Source organism: Oryctolagus cuniculus, chromosome 9 (genome assembly GCF_964237555.1).
Source record: "Oryctolagus cuniculus chromosome 9, mOryCun1.1, whole genome shotgun sequence".
Taxonomy (NCBI): Eukaryota; Metazoa; Chordata; class Mammalia; order Lagomorpha; family Leporidae; genus Oryctolagus; species Oryctolagus cuniculus.
This window is the reverse complement of record NC_091440.1, coordinates 131,628,277-131,645,884: the sequence shown is the minus strand read 5'-3', so window position 1 is coordinate 131,645,884 and position 17,608 is coordinate 131,628,277. Positions and strand designations below refer to the sequence as shown.

The following is a 17,608-nucleotide window of genomic DNA, read 5'->3' as shown; positions in this document are numbered from 1 at the left end:
GTGCTAATGTCTTGCAGGGTTTCCCCAGTGCTCTCTAAAAATTTGATGGTATCAGGTCATAGATTTAGGTCTTTAATCCATTTTGAATGGATTTTTTTTGTGTAAATTGTAAGGCAGAGGTCCTGCTTCTTATTTCTGCATGTGGAAACCCAATTTTCCCAGTACCATTTGTTGAATAGACTGTCCTTGCTCCAGGGATTGCATTTAGCTCCTTGGGAAATTTAAGTTGGTTGTAGATGCTTGGGCTGATTTCTGGCATTTCTATTCTGTTTCATTGGTCTATCCATCTGTTTTTGTACCAGTACCAGTCTGTTTTGATTATAACTGCCTTGTAGTATGTCTTGAAATCTGGTATTGTGATGCCTCCAGCTTTGTTTTTGTTGTATAAGATTGCTTGAGCTATTTGAGGTCTCCTATGTTTTCATATGAATTTAAGCATCATTTTTTCTGGATCTGAGAAGAATATCTTTGGTATTTTGTTTGGTATCACATTGAATCTGTAAATTGCTTTCGGAGCAATAGACATTTTGATGATATTGATTCTTCCAATCCATGAACATGGAATTTTTTCCATTTTTTATATCTTCTTCTACGTCTTTCTTTAATGTTTTGTAATTCTCATCACAGAGATCTTTGACATCCTTGGTTAAATTTATTCCAAGGCATTTCATTTTTTTGTAGCTATTATGAATAGGATTGGCCTTAGAAGTTCTTTCTCCGCCATGGTATTATTGGTGTGTACAGAGGCTGTTGGTTTTTGAGTACTGATTTTATATCCTGCCACTTAATTAAATTCTTTTATGAGTTCCAATAGTCTCTTGGTGGAGTTTTTTGGATGCCCCATATATAGAATCATGTCATCTGTAAATAGGGATAGTTTGACCTCCTCTTTCCCAATTTCTATCCCTTTGATTTCTTTTTCTTGCCTAATGGCTCTGCCTAAAATTTCCAGGACTATATTGAATAGCAATATTGAGAGTGGGCATCCTTGTCAGGTACCAGATCTCAATGGGAATGCTTCCCACTTTTCCCCATTCAGTAGTACACGAGCCATGTGTTTGTCATAAATTACCTTGACTGCGTTAAGGTATGTTCCTTCCATATCCAATTTGCTTAGAATGGCTGTTGTATTTTATCACATGGTTTTTCTGCATCTGAGATAATCATATTTTTTGTTCTTCAGTTTGTTAATGCAATGCATCACACTGATTGATTTGCAAATATTGAACCATCCCTGCAAACCAGGGCTAAATCCCACTTTGGGTGAAGGATCTTTCTGATGTGTTGTTGGATTGATTGGTAGAATTCTCTTGATGATTTTTGCATCTGTGTTCATCAGGGAAATTGGTCTGTAGTTCTCTTTGTTGTATCTTTTTCAGCTTTAGGAATTAAGGTGATACTGGCTTCATAGAAAGAATTTGGGAGGATTCCCTCCCTTTCAATTGTTTTGATTATCTTGAGAAGAACTGAAGTTAATTCTTCTTTAAATGTCATGTAGAATTCAGCAGTGAAACTACCCAGTCCTGGGCTTTTCTTTGTTGGGAGGGTCTTTATTACTGATTCAATTTCCTTCTTGGTTATGGGTCTGTTTAGGTTTTCTATGTCTTCATGGCTCAATGTAGGTAGGTTGTATGTGTCCAGGAATCTATCCATTTCTTCTAAGTTTCCCAGTTTGTTGACATACAGCTCTTTGTAGTAATTTCTGATGATTCTTTTTATTCCTGTGGTTTCTGTTGTTACATTGTCTTTTTCATCTCTAATTTTATTGATTTGGGTCTTCTCTCTCCTTTTTTTGGTCAGTTGGGCCAATGGTGTGTCAATTTTATTTTTCACAAAAACCAGCTCTTCATTTTGCTCATCTTTTGTATTTGTTTTGGATTCAATTTTGTTTCTTTCTTCTTTACTCTTAATTTCTTTCTCTTTTTTTTGACAGGCAGAGTGGACAGTGAGAGAGAGAGAGACAGAGAGAAAGGTCTTCCTTTGCTGTTGGTTCACCTTCCAATGGCTGCCGCAGCCGGCACGCTGTGGCCGGTGCACCGCGCTGATCCGAAGCCAGGAGCCAGGTGCTTCCTCCTGGTCTCCCATGGGGTGCAGGGCCCAAGCACTTGGGCCATCCTCCACTGCACTCCCTGGCCACAGCAGAGAGCTGGCCTGGAAGAGGGGCAACTGGGACAGAATCCGGCGCCCCGACCGGACTAGAACCCGGTGTGCCAGCGCTGCAAGGCCGAGGATTAGCCTAGTGCGCCGCAGCGCCAGCCCTTAATTTCTTTTCTACTACTAGTTTTGGGTTTGGTTTGCTGTTGTTTTTCTAGATTCTTGAGGTTCTAGATAGTTCTATGTCGCTCCCCCTCTTCATGGAGGAACAACACTAAACCCTGCCTAGGCTTCCTATCCGTCATGGCACCATTATGTCGCTCCCCCTCTTCGTGGAGGAACGACACAGGACCCTGCGCTGTTCTTTTGTCTGCTCGGCCCTCCCCGGGTTTGCTGCTGGTTCTTCCCAGGTTGGCTACCATCCCTTCCACCTCCGTGGAAGGGCGGTTCCCCCTGCCACCTTCCCCACTTCCGCGGGGGAGCGGCACACCGCCGGCCGGCTCTCTCGGGGGCTGCACAGATGTTCCTTCAGATAGATGTTCCTGGTGCATGTTGTCTCTCTCCTCCTTTATAGTCCTCTCCACCAATCCCAACTCTGCTACCCACACGCCGAGTACGCTGCTCTCTTCCAATCAGGAGCAGGTCCTGCTGTTTATTGGTTGAACTGGAGGCAGCTGTGTAGAAGCTGTTTCCTCCTCTCCCAGCGCCATATTGTGGGAGAGCAGATGCATAGAATAAGTCTTAATTCCAGTAACAGTCTAGTCCGAGTTGCTCCCCACAGTTCCAGATCTTTTATTTGGTGCCTTTTCAGTTTCTTGATGTAGGCACCAATTGCTATTAGCTCTCCACTTAACACTGCCTTTGCTATATCCCACAAATTTTGGTATATTGTATTATCGTCTTTACTTGTTTCCAGAAATTTTTTGATTTATCTTTTGATTTCTTCTATGACCCACTGTTCATTCAGGAGCATGCTGTTTAGTCTCCATGTGTTTGCATATGCTCTAGAGATTCCTGAGTTGCTAATTTCCAGCTTCATTCCATTATGGTCCGAGAAGAAGCATGGTATGATTTTTATTTTTTTGAATTTGCTGAGATTTACTTTATGGCCTACCATGTGGTCAATCCCAGAGAAAGTTCCATGCACTGCTGAGAAGAATGTGCATCCTGCAACTGTAGGATGAAAGTTCTGTAGTTACCTGTTAGATCCATTTGGTCTATAGTGTCAATTAAATCTGCTGTTTCCTTGCTGATTTTCTGTTGGTTAATCTGTCCATTGCTGAAAGTGGGGTATTGAAATCCCCCATTACTATTTTATTTGTGTCTATGTCTCCCTGTAGATCCCTTAACATTTCTTTTACATAGCCAGGTGCCCTATAATTAGGTACATATATGTTTATAATACTTACATCTTCCTGTTGAATTAATCCCTTAATCATTACACAGTACCCTTCATTGTCTCTTTTAACAGTTTTTGTACCTGATATTAGGATGACTGCACCAGCTCTTTTTTGGTTTCTGTTAGCATGGGATATCGTTTTCCACCCTTTCACTTTCAGTCTGCGTGCATCTTTATTTGTGAGATGTGTTGCTTGTAGGCAGCAAACAGATGGGTTTTGTTTTTTAATCCATTCAGCCAGTCTGTGTCTTTTAACTGGAGAGCTGAGGCAACTTACATTCAAGGTGACTACTGACAAGTGAGGACTTCACCCTGCCACTTTTCCATAAAATTCCTCAGTCTGTAACTGTTTTCATCACTCTGTAACTCTCCCTTTCAAATACATCTTTAAACTAAATAAAATAAGCTATCTTTTGAAGAACTGATAACACCATTCCTGATGCTGCTTACCAACAGGACTTTCAGGTACATGCAACAACAGTTTTGTAGTGTTCATGAAGGTTTGAGTATGGGTTTCCTGTTCATAAAAAAACCCTGTGAACACTGATACAGTATTACTGATACAGTATTATTGTCTCCCATTTTACAGAGGAGAAAGCCAAAGCTTACAGAGAATAAGTGGTTGAGGGTAACAGTCAAGGAAGGAGCCGAGTGAGGATATGAACTGCGTTGCCCTGCTCACCTTGGTGCTGGCACCACCTTCCCCAGACCAAACACACACTGTTTAATATGCAAGAATGCCTCCCCACTCTCGTTATTGACAACATCTTATTTCTTACTCTTCTTTCTTGCTTGCCTTTTTTTTTCTCAGAGGAAACAGTGTCTGTCCTCTCCCACTAAGACCGCTTATCTTCCCTATCATCTTAGGGATTTTGTTTTGTCCATCATCCAAACTCCTGAATTGTTTGTTGTTTCCACTTGGGCATACAAATAAATTCAAGCCCTGCCTAACTCCCACTATGTCTCTTGGTCCAGGTAAGTCTTTAAGCTCCTCTTTGCTTTATCACATTGACCAAAAGACCGTTAGAAAAATGCAGCCCATAATGGCTGTTTTCACTAATTTGCTTTTAATTGAAATTGTTGTCTTAGAGTCTCTGAGGGAGAAGCGGCATCCCAATGCTCCCCACCCAAGAGATGATGTGATGCATCACAGGTTATGCTCCTGCTCAGGCCTTGCTCGTTGGAAGGTGGGGTCAGGTGTGCTCAACTAGGACTTCTCGCCTACTTTGCCCCCTGCAGATCCACACGGGATGTTATCCATTGGGATGTGCTGGCCATTTTTTCTTCTTTCTCTCCATTTCTGCCTACCTTCTTCCATCTCTTTCCTCCCTCTCGTTAGTGTAAGTCAAAGGAAGACAAGACTTTGGAGGAAGCAACCAAGCATCTCTATTATCTCATAACTAAGCCACTGGGCCCATGTATTCCCTTTGTACATATTAATGTTTATTCTACTATACGTACAGAAAAGAGGAGGGGCCAATAAAGTAGGATTGCAGCATTACTAGGTTTCCTGTTGCCAGTACTATCAAAACAATGGTGTGATCCTCACTGATCCCCATCTAATGACTTTCTAGTACTCAGATTCCATGATTTCCCATACATTTTCATTTTCTTTGATTTCTGCATAACAGAATATCTTAACTAGTCCCTACTTCTTGAAATGCTTTACTTGGCTTTTATACCAAGTTACTTTCCTAGTTACTTACAGTAACTCAAGTCTGTTTCATTGCTACATTTATTTGCCAGAGTCTGGCAAAACAGTACATCACATTTTTCATATAATTGCCCCTACAAGGTCAGCTTCTGTGACCCACCTGCACTCACAGCTCAGGATGTGGACACTGATTGGCCCCAATCTGATCATCAACCTGTGATTTCTCAGCCACAGGAATCGGATCAAGATCAAATTAGATACAAGTTTGCCAGGACTTCAGAGAGAGGTCCTTGTTCCACGTCCTCAGAGGTGAATGGAAAAAGATGCAGAGCTTGCAGCCCACTGTGGCCACTCTGAGCACACAGAGTGTGAGAATGGAGCACAGGCAGCAAGAAATAAAGTGGAGAGAAATGTCTTGGTTTCACCTGCTCTCAAAGCCAGTCTATTACAGACTTTTCAGAGACAACAGCCTATCTGCTTTAATAAAAACCCAGCGGAAGAGATTGCTAGGCAGCAGAAGCGATGTAAAGATACGTAGCAGGTCAATTAATGGCTGCTCTATACAGTGATCTGCCATCAAGGAGAGCCAACAGGCCAGTCCACTGCAGTGGCTTTCCGTATGGAAAGCCAGGGCTTCAGCAGGAGTCAGCTTATGAAGAGCCCAGGCAGCTCTGCCAGCCAAGAGTTGGGTCACTGGAAATGGAACTGCCCTGGAGTTGAAGAACTTCCGGTCAGAGCCACAGATCTTTTTAGCTCTAACCTTCACTCGGCCCAGGTTTAAAAGAAACCACCACTGCTGAGGGGACGGTCAGGTAGGGTCAGCAACACTGCAGGCAGAACTGTAGATTTCCTGTTAGAGACGCCAAGTGCTTTTTCCTGTGCAGCTCTTCCCCCAGGCCAGCTAGGTAATGGAAGTCAACAGAGTGTATCTTCCCCAAGGAGGTTCACACCTCCCTTAGGATGTATGCCATGTGAAAAGATAGGTCTGGGCCTCCTAACTGGCAAGGCCTTAAACCCACCTGATTATTATCAGGCCCCTTTTGTCGGTTTCTATTTGCCTCTCAATCAGAAAACTTGGTAGTGATTTAGACACCAGCTTTCTTAGGTCCTCTAATAACAACTCTGTCCTTTATTCTAGACACTGTCTAGCCCACTTGGGGCCTCATCCCTTTGTAAACATAGCCTCTACTCAAACATAAATGGCTCAACTCCCAACCCCTGTGTATTGATGGTCCTCTCCCCAACTTGATGTTTTATGATTGTTCAGGATTTTCTCTACAAAACCCCTCTACCCACAAAAAATGAGTGGCCTTTCTCCCAGTCTTGGTTGGGATCACTTCAAATCACATTCATCTAACAGTCCTCAGTAGGGTCCATAGACCCCCTCATTTCCTCTCCTCTATAAAATCCTCTCAATACTTGGTTAATGCCACTACTAGGACCGTTGGCTGCTATTCTAACCCTGGCTTTTATACTATCTTATCAGTGTAAGTGTTTACAGGAGGTGGTAACAGAATTAGTCAAAGTCTTCAGTAGCCAGGCGGTCAACCAAATGCTGCTACAGGGATATACTCGGCTCCCCACCCAGGAGTTTGCGGCTTGAGACATCGCCTGATACCACAGGAGAGTAACCTATTGCCCTGTCAGCAGGAAGTAGCTCTCAAGACAGATCATCGTCCCTCCACTCCCTCCTGGACTTTTAGAGCTGATGTAATCCCATGGAACACTTGCTTTATGAAAAACAAAAGGGAGGACTGTTAGTAAAATGGCACAGTCTTGTCTGTGGGGCGATCTATGCCCTGGCCACCCTCCTGGACTCTGGCCCCCAACACCATTGCTACAGATGACCAAACCACAGGTGTCAGCTCCACCCCCCCAACCTAATTGGATTCACTGCTCCTACCTCCCTGCCCCTGCAGAGGTATAAGACCTGCTTCCTGCATGCGTGCATGCGCTCTCTAACTCACTGTCACTCTTTCACTGTCTTAGCCTCTCATAGTACAGAATAGTATAGATGATTATTGCACTGCAAAATGATTTTGAAATCCATGTATACTTCTTTCATATTATGCATTTTCCAAAAACTATTTGAAGACATCTTGTATACACATAAATGTATAAAGTTCTGGAAAGATACATTTGAAAGTGATTATCTCTGCAGAAAGGGGCCTGTAGAGTTAAGAAAGGTGACTGACTGGGGGTGACATTGTGGCTTAGTGGGTAAAGCTGCTGTCTGTGATGCTGGGTATCCAGTATGGGTTCTGATTCAAGTACTGGCTGCTAACCCTAACCCTAACCCTAACCCTAACCCTAACCCTAACCCTAACCCAACCCTAACCCTTCCAATCCAGCTCCCTGTTAATAGCCTGGGAAAGCATCAAAACATGGCCAAAGGTGGTGGGGGGGGAGAGCTGGTGCTGTGATGTAGTAGGCTAAACCGCTGGAATCCCATATGGGTGCCAGTTCCTGTCCCGGCTGCTCCTTTTCCAAGCCAGCTCTCTGCTATGGCCTGGAAAAGCAGGAGATGATGGCCCAAGTGCTTGGGGCCCTACATCCATGTGAGAAACCTAGAAGAAACTCCTGGCTCCTGCCTTCAGATTGGCTCAACTCCAGCCATTATTGCATCCATGTGGGGAGTGAACCAGCAGATGGAAGACCTTTCTCTCTGTCTCTGTTGGTAACTTTACCTCTCAATAAAACAAAGAAAAAAACTGGAAAAAAAAAAAAAAAAGAGGGCCCAAGTGTTTCGGTTCCTTGCCCTCTAAGTGGGAGACATGGAAGAAGCTCCTGAGTCCTAGTTTTGGCCTGGTGAAACTCTAGCTCTTCTCACCATTTGGGGAGTTAAGCAGCAATGTAAGCTCGCTCTCTCTCGCTCTTTGAAGTGAACAGATAAATCTTTAAAAAAAAGTGATTGGGAAGGGAACTTTATGTTCTCTTTCTTGTTACACTGCTTGATTACATACAAGGATGCATCAGTCATGTAATTAAAAATAAATAACCAAGAAACAAAGAATCCACTCTGCTACCATCCACTCCCAAGGTCAGAACTGGAATGATTACCAAATTACCCGCATCCCTGCTTGAAAACCAGGCTGTGCCGCCATATAGAAAAAACCTCTCTTTCTCTCTTCTGTGGTGGAAAAGCACCAGGAGAACCAATCTGAGGCTTATTACCACGCAACAGCCAGCAATGAGATTGTAAAAGTACTTTACACATTCGCAGGAGACGTCTGGCCCCGCCCAAGCCGTGGCACGTGAGACTTGAAACTCAGTAAGCTTATAGCAGGCTAGTATTTAAGGTCATCGTTTCCTGCGGCCTGTGAATGAGGTTACAAACATCCAGTTAACCCTTAATAGAAAAAATGGTCCCCATGCTTGCAGCAGCCACTGCACCACGACCGGCTCCGACACGGAACACCTGAGACCCTTGGCAGACGCTCCGCAGTGAGCGGGGGTGGGGGGCTCTAATCCACGGCTTCTCACGCCCAGCTTTTCCAGTCCCCAAGACCTGCAGCTGAAGCGGACTCCGGGCAGCGTCACTGTAGACCCTGCTCTGGTGCTAAAGCCAACGTGGTTCCCTCCACTGTTCACCTCCTTTTCATGCCACATTTCTTTCCAGATGTACTCTGACCACAGCTCTGGACGTGTCCTGATACAGGACGGAACCTTTTGAAGTATTTTTGCGCCTTGGGACCCAAAACCTGCATTTCAGCAAAGCACGCTCAAGGCACACAGGGGTTCACCACCCCAGCTAGGGTTACAACTCAGCTTGTGTGGCCAGCATTGTGGCGTAAGGGGTTAAGCGGCCGCCTCCTCGCTGGGCGCCCGTTCCAGTCCTGGCTGCTCCACTTCTGATCCAGCTCCTTGCTAATGTGTCCAGGAAAGCACCAGAAGAAAACCCCAGAGCATGGGACCCTGCACCAACTTGGGAGACTCAGAAGAAGCTCCTGGCTCCTGGCTTCGGCCTAGCCCCGTCCTGGCTGTTGCAGCCATTTGGGGAGTGAACCAGAGGATGGAAGACTCTCTCCTCTCTCGCCCCCACCCCTCCTGACTTTCAAATAAATAAATAAAAAAACCAAACTGCAGCGGCGTCCTCTCTGCAAGGCCCATGGAGCCGCTCACCAGCAGGGGGCGCAAGTCCACCACGGCGGGCAGGATCCGGCGCGCTCTCACCTGAGCCCTGCCGAGGCCGGAGTCGCCGCGGGTGCCCGCTCCGGGGCGCGTTCCGTGGAACGGATCCCGGGGACGCTGCTCAGACGCCCCGTGAGTCCTCGCTCAGCTCAGCCGTTCGTCTTTGCATCCTGCCGTATGTTGTGCAGATAATCGTGAGTGATGGCGCAAACGAGAGGCGGCCCTCAACGCTCAACTTTCTATGGACAAACACCGTTTTCCCTAAAAGGATGGAAGTTGTCCACCGCAGGAAAAGGGGCCCCCGGGGGAGCAGCGCCCTTCGGCTCAAACAAGGGAAAGAAGGGCTTGCACTGGACGCTTCCCTTACCTCGCGCCCTCGGGAGGCAAACCCGCGGCGGCGGGACTACAACGACCCACGGGATTCGCACACCGAGGCGGAAAAGCCCGCACCGCGCGGCCACGCGCACCCTCGCGTGGATACCCAGGCGGCGCGGGGCGTCCGGCGCGCCCCTCTGCACCCGGCGCCGGACCGCACCTGCGGGGAGCCGGCGCCCGCGGCCTGAGGGGAGGCGCTCCCTCGCCCCGGGAAGCGGCCGCGCGAGGGCGGTGTCGGGCGCGGCACAGGCAGCCCCACGGCCGCGCCGCGGTCTCCCGCGGGCCGCCCCTCAGGCGCTGCACCTCAGCATCCCCCCGGAGGGCGGGGCACCCCAGGGCCACGCCCACAGAGGGCGGAGAGTCGCGGCGAGGCCACGCCCCGCCATCGGGTGGGTGGGAGGAGCGCCCGGCCCCACCCCCAGGCCGCACGTGACCGCGCCCCGCCCCCGCCGCTCCGCAGCGCCAGCTCGGCAGAGCGTGGACGCCGCGGCCGGCCGCAACTTTGTCCCCGGGGCGCCGCGGGCCGAGCGGGAGCAGCCCGCCGGGCGCCTGCCCCATGTCCCGCGCGGCGAGCGAGAATGTGGAGTACACGCTGCGCAGCCTGAGCAGCCTGATGGGCGAGCGGCGCCGCCGGCAGCCCGAGCCCGGCGCGGCCAGCCCGGCCGGCGAGCGCAGCCTCCTGGCGGCCGCCGAGTCGAGCGCCAGCCTGCAGAGCGCGGGCGCGGGCGGCGCGGCGGAGCTGGAGCGCGCGGCGCGGCGCCAGTTCCAGCAGGGCGAGACCCCCGGCTTCGTGTACGTGGTGGCCGCCTTCTCGGCGCTCGGCGGCTTCCTGTTCGGCTACGACACGGGCGTGGTGTCGGGGGCCATGCTGCTGCTCAAGCGGCGGCTGCGCCTGGACGCGCTGTGGCAGGAGCTGCTGGTGTCCAGCACGGTGGGGGCGGCCGCCGTCGCGGCGCTGGCCGGCGGGGCCCTCAACGGCGCCTGCGGCCGCCGCGCCGCCATCCTGCTGGCCAGCGCGCTCTTCGCCGCGGGCTCGGCCGTGCTGGCCGCCGCCGCCTCCAAGGAGACGCTGCTCGCCGGCCGCCTGATCGTGGGCTTCGGCATCGGTGAGTGGCGGCGCCGCGCGCCCTGCCCGGCTCTGGGCGCTCGGGGGCGCCTTGATGCCCTTTGCTTTTTGGGTGGGGAGGGGGCTCCCAGCCTGGCGTGGCCGTCGTTCCGGGTCCGCCGACCGGGACCCGGAGCTGCGCTGGGTTCCCCCGCCTTGCTCCCCGCCCTGGTCCTTGCTCTCCGGGCGGGCGGGACGTGGCGCCCTCCCCGTGGGCGCTGCTGCTGTGCCTGGTGGCTCTGCAACTTTCCTAGCCTCCCTCCACGCGCGCCGTGGGCTCTGCGGGCCCGCGGGGTCCTCGTTCGCCACCGCGGCCGGGCTGTGCGCCCCGCCTGCCCTGCTGTCCACCAGCGGAGCAGCGAGGGAAAGGGCGCGTCCGCTTCGCTGGTGCGTCCGGGGGCGGCTCCCGCTGGGGGTCCGCGCCCCGAGGGACGCCTGCTTGTGGCTCAGTTTAGGACACGGAGGGGTTTACGCCCGCGGCTCGCCCGGCCAGGGCAGGGCCGTCTGGCACGGGCTCGGCAGACGGAAGTTGTTAGAAAGCACTCACTGGTGATTATTTTCCAGGACGCACCGCTGATGCTGTTTTAGTGTCCGGTCATTAGGATATTTTTTGCTTCCCGTAGCGGGGCTGGGTGGCTCCCCTGGGCCGGGGCCGCTGCCCACCTGGCCGTTCTGCGCGTGCTTCCCGGGGACGCTTCGCTTCTGATGAGCCCCGTGGCTTCCAAGGCAGGCAGCGAAGAAGCCGCCGGTTCCCCGCGCCGCGTCCGAGACACCATCCTCGAACGCAGCCTGGGCGCCTTAGGGCTGACTTGGCTTGAGTTCGTTTTGTGCGGTGTGAGTGAGGCTCTCCGTGTAATGTTAAGTCGGGCCACAGGCTCCAGAGTGGCCCAGCCCTGAAGCTGAGGTTAACCCCGCCTTCCTTGCACCCGCCTGTGTCCTTAGGGCCCGTGCGCAGGTACCCTGCTCTAAAGTGGGCGGCCAGGAGACCCTGATACCCTACCCTAGCTGGGCCACCAGGGTACCCTGCCTTGAGCCAGGTGACCAGGATTCTGTTCTAAGCCTTGTCTGCTTGGGGACACCTGAGTGGCTTCTGTTGGATAGAATGTGGGAATAACATCGTTTTGGGTAGCAAGATTTGTTCGGTAAACAAATTGGCGATGTTTTCCAGAGATCTCTAAATGAAGCCTCCTAGTATTCAGTACCCTTTGGGGGGGGGGGGTGCTGGCGGGAAGATCCAGCCCAGGTTGTGCGTCATGTCCTCTCCCCGGTGTTGAGCCGGTGCGAGAAGAGGGAGGGGTCGATATTCCTGACAGCCCCCCAAGGTAGAGCTTGATGAGAGGCTAATACGAGTGCAGGACTCAGTGACCCCAGCAGAGAAGGTCAGTTGCCTTCTCCCTTGGAGATGGTCCATCGACACAGGGGTAGTTTCACTGGAGAAATGAGCAGAGAGGAACCTAACGCAGGGGACCCATGCAGAAAGGGAGAGTGGGATGTGCTCAGTGGGTGGTGTCAGAACAGCCAGGATGTGAAGCAGGCGGTCAGAGCGGCAGGGGCTGTGGGGTCTCTGTGTCCCAGCCCCTGCAATGCTCTCAGGCTCCCTGGTTTGGGGTGTGGCCGGGACTAACCCCAAGGGGGCCCATCTCCCTTCTCCTGGCAGACACACACTGGACCAGGTTTCCTCGGAGCCCTCCTCTTTGGCACCTTGTTTTAGGGTCATAGCTAGACTTTGAAATAGGGCACATTGAGAAACCACAAAGCAGGACCAGCGTTAAGCCGCCACCTCTGAGGAGAGCATCACCTCCGGGCGCCGGTTCGAGTCCCTGGTGCGCCACTTCCCGTCCAGCTCCCTGATAATGCAGCTGCAGCCACTTGGGAGACCAGGAGGAAGGTCCTGGCTCCTGGCTTCGGCTTGTCTCGGCCCTGTCTGCTGCTCCCACTTCGGAAGTGAACCAGCGGATGGAAATCTCTTCCTTTGTATCTCCCTCTTTTTCTCTGTAACCCTTTCAAATACACTTTTTTTAAGTGAGAAACCACAAAGCCAGAAAAGCTGCTTCAAGGTAGGATCTGGTCAAAGCGTTTAGCTGTACACACGAAATCCTTAAAACTCCTATTGATAACCAGCCTTCTAAAGGAGAAGTCACAACCATTATGATTTCTTTTTATTTTCATTTTTTACTTGAAACAGCGATTCCACCTGCTGATTTACTCCTCGAGCACTCAAAACAGCCAGAGGTAGCCCAGGGTGAAGCTGAAAATTCCATCCCTGTCTCCCATGTGAGTGGCAGGGATCGAGGCACATGGGCCATCACCTGCTGCACCCCCCCCCCAGCCCCCCACCCTGGTTGGTGAGCAGGAAGCAGAAGAAGAAACTGAATAGCTGTGTCCAACCAGGCAGTGCCAGGTGGGATCCAGGTGTCCCGAATTGTTACTTAAGCCGTGGTGCCAGATCCCCAGTGCACAGCAGTTAGATCCAGCAACCCGGACATGGCCCCCAAAATGTGGTTCTGCTCGCTTCTGCAGATAAGTTTGCCAAGGCAACTCCTTTCCTTGACGAACTTAACTGCGGAAAGTGGGGGCCCGGCCCGCGGGGCAGGGATTTTTCTTAATTTTGTTCACTGATGTGTTCCTGACAGGTAGGACAGATGAGCTGAATAAATGAGTGAATGATTGTGAACAGTCACATGAAAAAAGCCCCATTGCTGGTGGGATCTCACCGTAAGTCAGAATCGTTCTTTGCACAAAGGAAAGCTGGTGCGATACAAGTACTTGAAAGGTCATCTGGAGGTTTTGGTTGTAATAGGTGAGTGAAATCACCCATTTATCTATTCAACACGGCTAATTAAGCTTCCGTTATAGATGCTGTCAGGATTGGGGTAGGCAGTAATTAGGTGGAGAAAAACCCCACCCTGGGGTGTACGTTCTTTAATGGAGCAGGAAGACACTCAGGGAGCAATTAAAGTGCGATGGAGATTTTGCTCAGGTGCCCAGCGGGAACGCAAGAAAGCGGGAAATTGAGTCTCTTGAGGGAAGTCAGTAGGACACAGGACTGAGGAAGACTTCGCAGGATGGGTATTTAAGCTGGGGTTTGACGGGTGAGTAGGAGTTCAACAGATGGTAGAGAAGAGGTGCTTGTGTGTGGAGTGGGCACCCAGGCAGGGCTAGACTTCCGAGCTGTTTGACTGGAAGGCAAACCTGTTTATAGTAGTTAAATGACAGAGTCGGCATTCCAAACAAAACCACACAGCCTTGCTCTTTTAACACCCTGCACACTTACGGTGAGGTATGCACAGATCTTGCTCTTTTAACACCCTGCACAGGTGTCTAGGTGAGTGAGAGGTGGGGTTGGGGTCGTCTCGGAACAGGAGTGTGTGTGCAGGGCTCAGGCTGAGCACAGCTTGTTTGGCCAGATGTGTTCATGGATAGCCAGTGGAGGATTTTGTTTTTGTTTTATTTAAGAGGCACAGAAGCAGAAGCGGACAAAGCTCGCATCTGCTGTTGGTACAGATGCCCACAAGGGCCAAGGCTGCACTAGACCAAAGCTAGGACCTGAGATTGCAGCCTCGGTGTGGTCTCCCGAGGTGGGAGGGGGGGGGGGCTCAGGTACTAGAGCCCTCACCACTGCCTCCCAGGGTGCTCATTAGCAGGAAGCTGGAATCAAGAGTGGGGCTGGCACACAAAGCCAAGCACTGTGGTAAGGGAGCAGCAGCTTAACCATCAGGCCAATGCCCACCCCCATTGATGGTTTTTAACTGTCAGTGATGTAAGGAAATAGCCCTGGAGTCTGATATTTTTTCTTTTTGGTTTATTTATGTATTTGACTTTTAGTGTCCCTCCCTCCTTTGCACTTTCAGGCTCTTAGAAAGTCTACAAACAAACCCTTTAGAGTTGCTCACTACAGGGTGGGAGAAGCCAGGGTGTGGCTGTGAATGGCTGGCACAGGAACAGCCCAGGGCCTTTCTGCAGGAAGTTTGGACAGACAATGGAGTCCTGCAGTGGAGGGAACTTAATCTGTGCTAAGTGAGTCAGTAGTAACAGACCCAGGCATCTGCAAGTCAGGGGCTCCTGTTTGTTACTTTAAGGTTCTGCTTCCTTGAAGGGTTGCAACAAAGTCTGTTGATGGCCTGCCCTGGCTGGATCATTGTTTTCAGTATTTTCTTTGCCCTCATGAGTTTGCTCTGGGACTAGACCCCCCCAGGCATGAGGCCAGACCCTATCCATTCTTCCTATCCCTGGCTGTCACCACTTGGGCTTGGGAAACTCAAATTTCTAACAGGATACCAATTTTCTATCTCAGAAATCACCTGTTCTGGCATAAAAAGGTGTCTGTGTATCAGGGTTGTACCTGTAACTCAGGTTTTAACATATGGTTAGTTACATGGTTACAGCATGTAACTAACATGTGAGTTGCCCAGGCTTGCTTTATGTGGTTAGTTCCTGTTACTTTGTATCTCTCCTGCATGATACAGGAGTGAGTTGTCTAGGCAAGACAGATTCCTAGAGCATAATTCTATTGATCACTATTGGCATATACGTGGCCAGCCAGAAGACATACAGAATAGCCCTTTCTCATGCTGTTGGTGTTTATTTAGTGTCTGTGGGCCTCTAAATTCTGATACTCCCCAATTTTGAGATGCTTTACTAAGAACTGAGGGTAATTTGTACAGCGTTGGTCTTTAGTTAATCACATCAGTTTCTCCTCCATCTTCCTGTTGCAGGACTCCCTCTAGTGGAACACAGTTGTAGCCGCATATAGGAAGCAGCCTGTAATTGGCTTGTTGCGAAACTACTAGAAATACAACATATTTTATTCTCCAATAGCACTTGAAATTTTTATTCCTTAATGTAAAGCAAATATAAAATCTTTTTGGATGAACAAATCATGCAAATCAAGAGTAACATTGATAAAGACTTCTGTGTATGGTAAGCTTTCTCAGCCAGATGCAGCCAGATGTTCAAATAGCAAATCAGCTCATGGAAATGTTTTTGTGGGGATAGTGATCACAATTTTTCCTACACCCCCCCTCCTGGTTTTCTTTCTTTGTCTTTTTTTCACAGGACTTGTGTATAGGATTTTTGCCTCCTACTAGTAAGAAATGGACATGAGGGGCTGGTGCTGTGAAATAGTAGGTAAAGCCACCGCCAACAGCACGGGCATCCCATATGGGCGCCTGTTCAAGTCCTGGCTGCTCCACTTCCAGTCCAGCTCCGGGGTAACATACCTGGGAAATCAGCAGAGGATGGCCCAAGTCCTTGGGCCCCTGCACCCATGTAGAAGACCCACAAGATGCGCATGGCTGCTGATCAGCTGAGCTCCTGCCATTGCGACCATTTAGGGATTGAATCAGCAGATGTAAAATCTCTCTCTCTGTGTCTCTGTCTCTCTCTGTGTCTTTCAAGTAAGTAAATAATAGAAAAAGAAACAGATTTGAGAATAACACTTGATTCTCTTTCCTTGTTTTCTATATATTAAGAGTTTTGCTCCCTCACTCCCTCCCTTTTCTGTCTGGTGGCACAGGGACTTACAAGCTAAGTATGTTTGCTTAGTGATATTGTAACACCCTCTTCAGGCGACTGACAGAAGTCTGTTAACTGATGTTAGACATGAGTGATGTGGAGTTGATCACGTGACTTCTGTGGGAAACACTACCTTTTCCCTCATCCACGTTTCCTTTTATCACAAGCTCCAAGTGAGAACATGGTTAAAGTTAGATGACTGACGCCAGCATCTTTGGACACAATGTAAGATTTATTAATAGAACTCAGATAATATATTTATTAATAGAACTCAACAAATTTATTTTGTCTGAAAGATAGACCTAGCTGTTGCATTTGCTTGTTAGCTCCCCAAATGCCTGCAGCCACCGGGACTGGACCAAAGCCAGGAGCCCAGAACTCAGTCTGGATTTCCCACAGCTTCTTGAACCATCACCTGCTACCTCCCTGGGGGGCACTGTGCAGAGCTGGGTCTGGGAACCCAGGCATTGTAGCATGGAATGTGGGCATCTCCAGCAATTCTTAACCCCTGGACCAAACGTCTGCCCAATCTGTGGGCAGAAGTATGTGAGCCCGTTTTTCTCTGATCAAACCTGGCTCCTTCCACGTGATCCTCTTTCTGCAGCTTTTTCATTTCTTTTCCTTTCTCTTCTGTGGTGGTCGGAGTCCGTAAGCAGCAGCACCTCGAATCCACGCTGCTGCCGGTCGCAGAGCTCCTGCTGTCGGAAGGAGGAGCTGTGCTCACAGGGAACCTCGAACCTTTTCCACAGTCAGAATTTTATTTCCTGGGCCAGCGCTGTGGCATAGTAGGTAAAGTCTACACCTGCAGCACTGGCATCTCATATGGATGCTGGTTTGAGTCCTACCTGCTCCACTTCTGATCTAGTTCCCTGCAGATGGCCTGGAAAAGCAGCAGAGGATGGTCAAGTGCTTGGGCCCCTGCACCCAAGTAGGAGACCGAGAAGGAGTTCCTGGCTTTGGATCTGTCCAGCCCTGGCTGTTGCAGCCATTTGGGGAGTGAACCAGTGGATGAAAAACCTGCCCCCCCCCCCAACTCTGCCTCCCACATAAATAAATAAATCTTTAAAAAATCCATTTCCCTTGATGTAGAGAAAAAAAAAAAACATTTTAATGGGACCTTCTAAACTTAGGCTGGGAACACTGTGCATTTCTGTTTAGGCCTTTTATTATTTTACTAAGTGTTAGCACCACAGATGGGAAGTGCATGGCCTGCACTTTGCATCCAGGTCACCTGGCGTGGGCCTCGTTTTCTGGCAAACCTGAGCGGCGTGCCAGGGGTCGTCATCTCCCTGCCCTTTGCCGGGGCGTTCCAGGTGGTCTTTCCTCACAGCAGAAT

General features: G+C 50.0%; 1 protein-coding gene across 4 annotated transcripts in view; it reads left to right on the top strand.

Moving 5' to 3' along the window:
- The first annotated feature begins 10,094 nt into the window (after positions 1–10,094).
- Positions 10,095–17,608, top strand: part of SLC2A13 (solute carrier family 2 member 13) — a 342,499-nt gene continuing 334,985 nt past the window's right edge. Inside the window, exon 1 of one of the 4 annotated variants that reach the window (XM_051850400.2) lies at positions 10,095–10,759. In XM_051850400.2, the coding sequence (XP_051706360.1) occupies positions 10,210–10,759 (550 nt within the window). In that variant the 5' untranslated portion in view covers positions 10,095–10,209. The remainder of the gene's footprint in view (positions 10,760–17,608) is intronic. The other 3 variants (XM_070049659.1, XM_051850399.2, XM_051850398.2) reach the window with 3 other exon arrangements.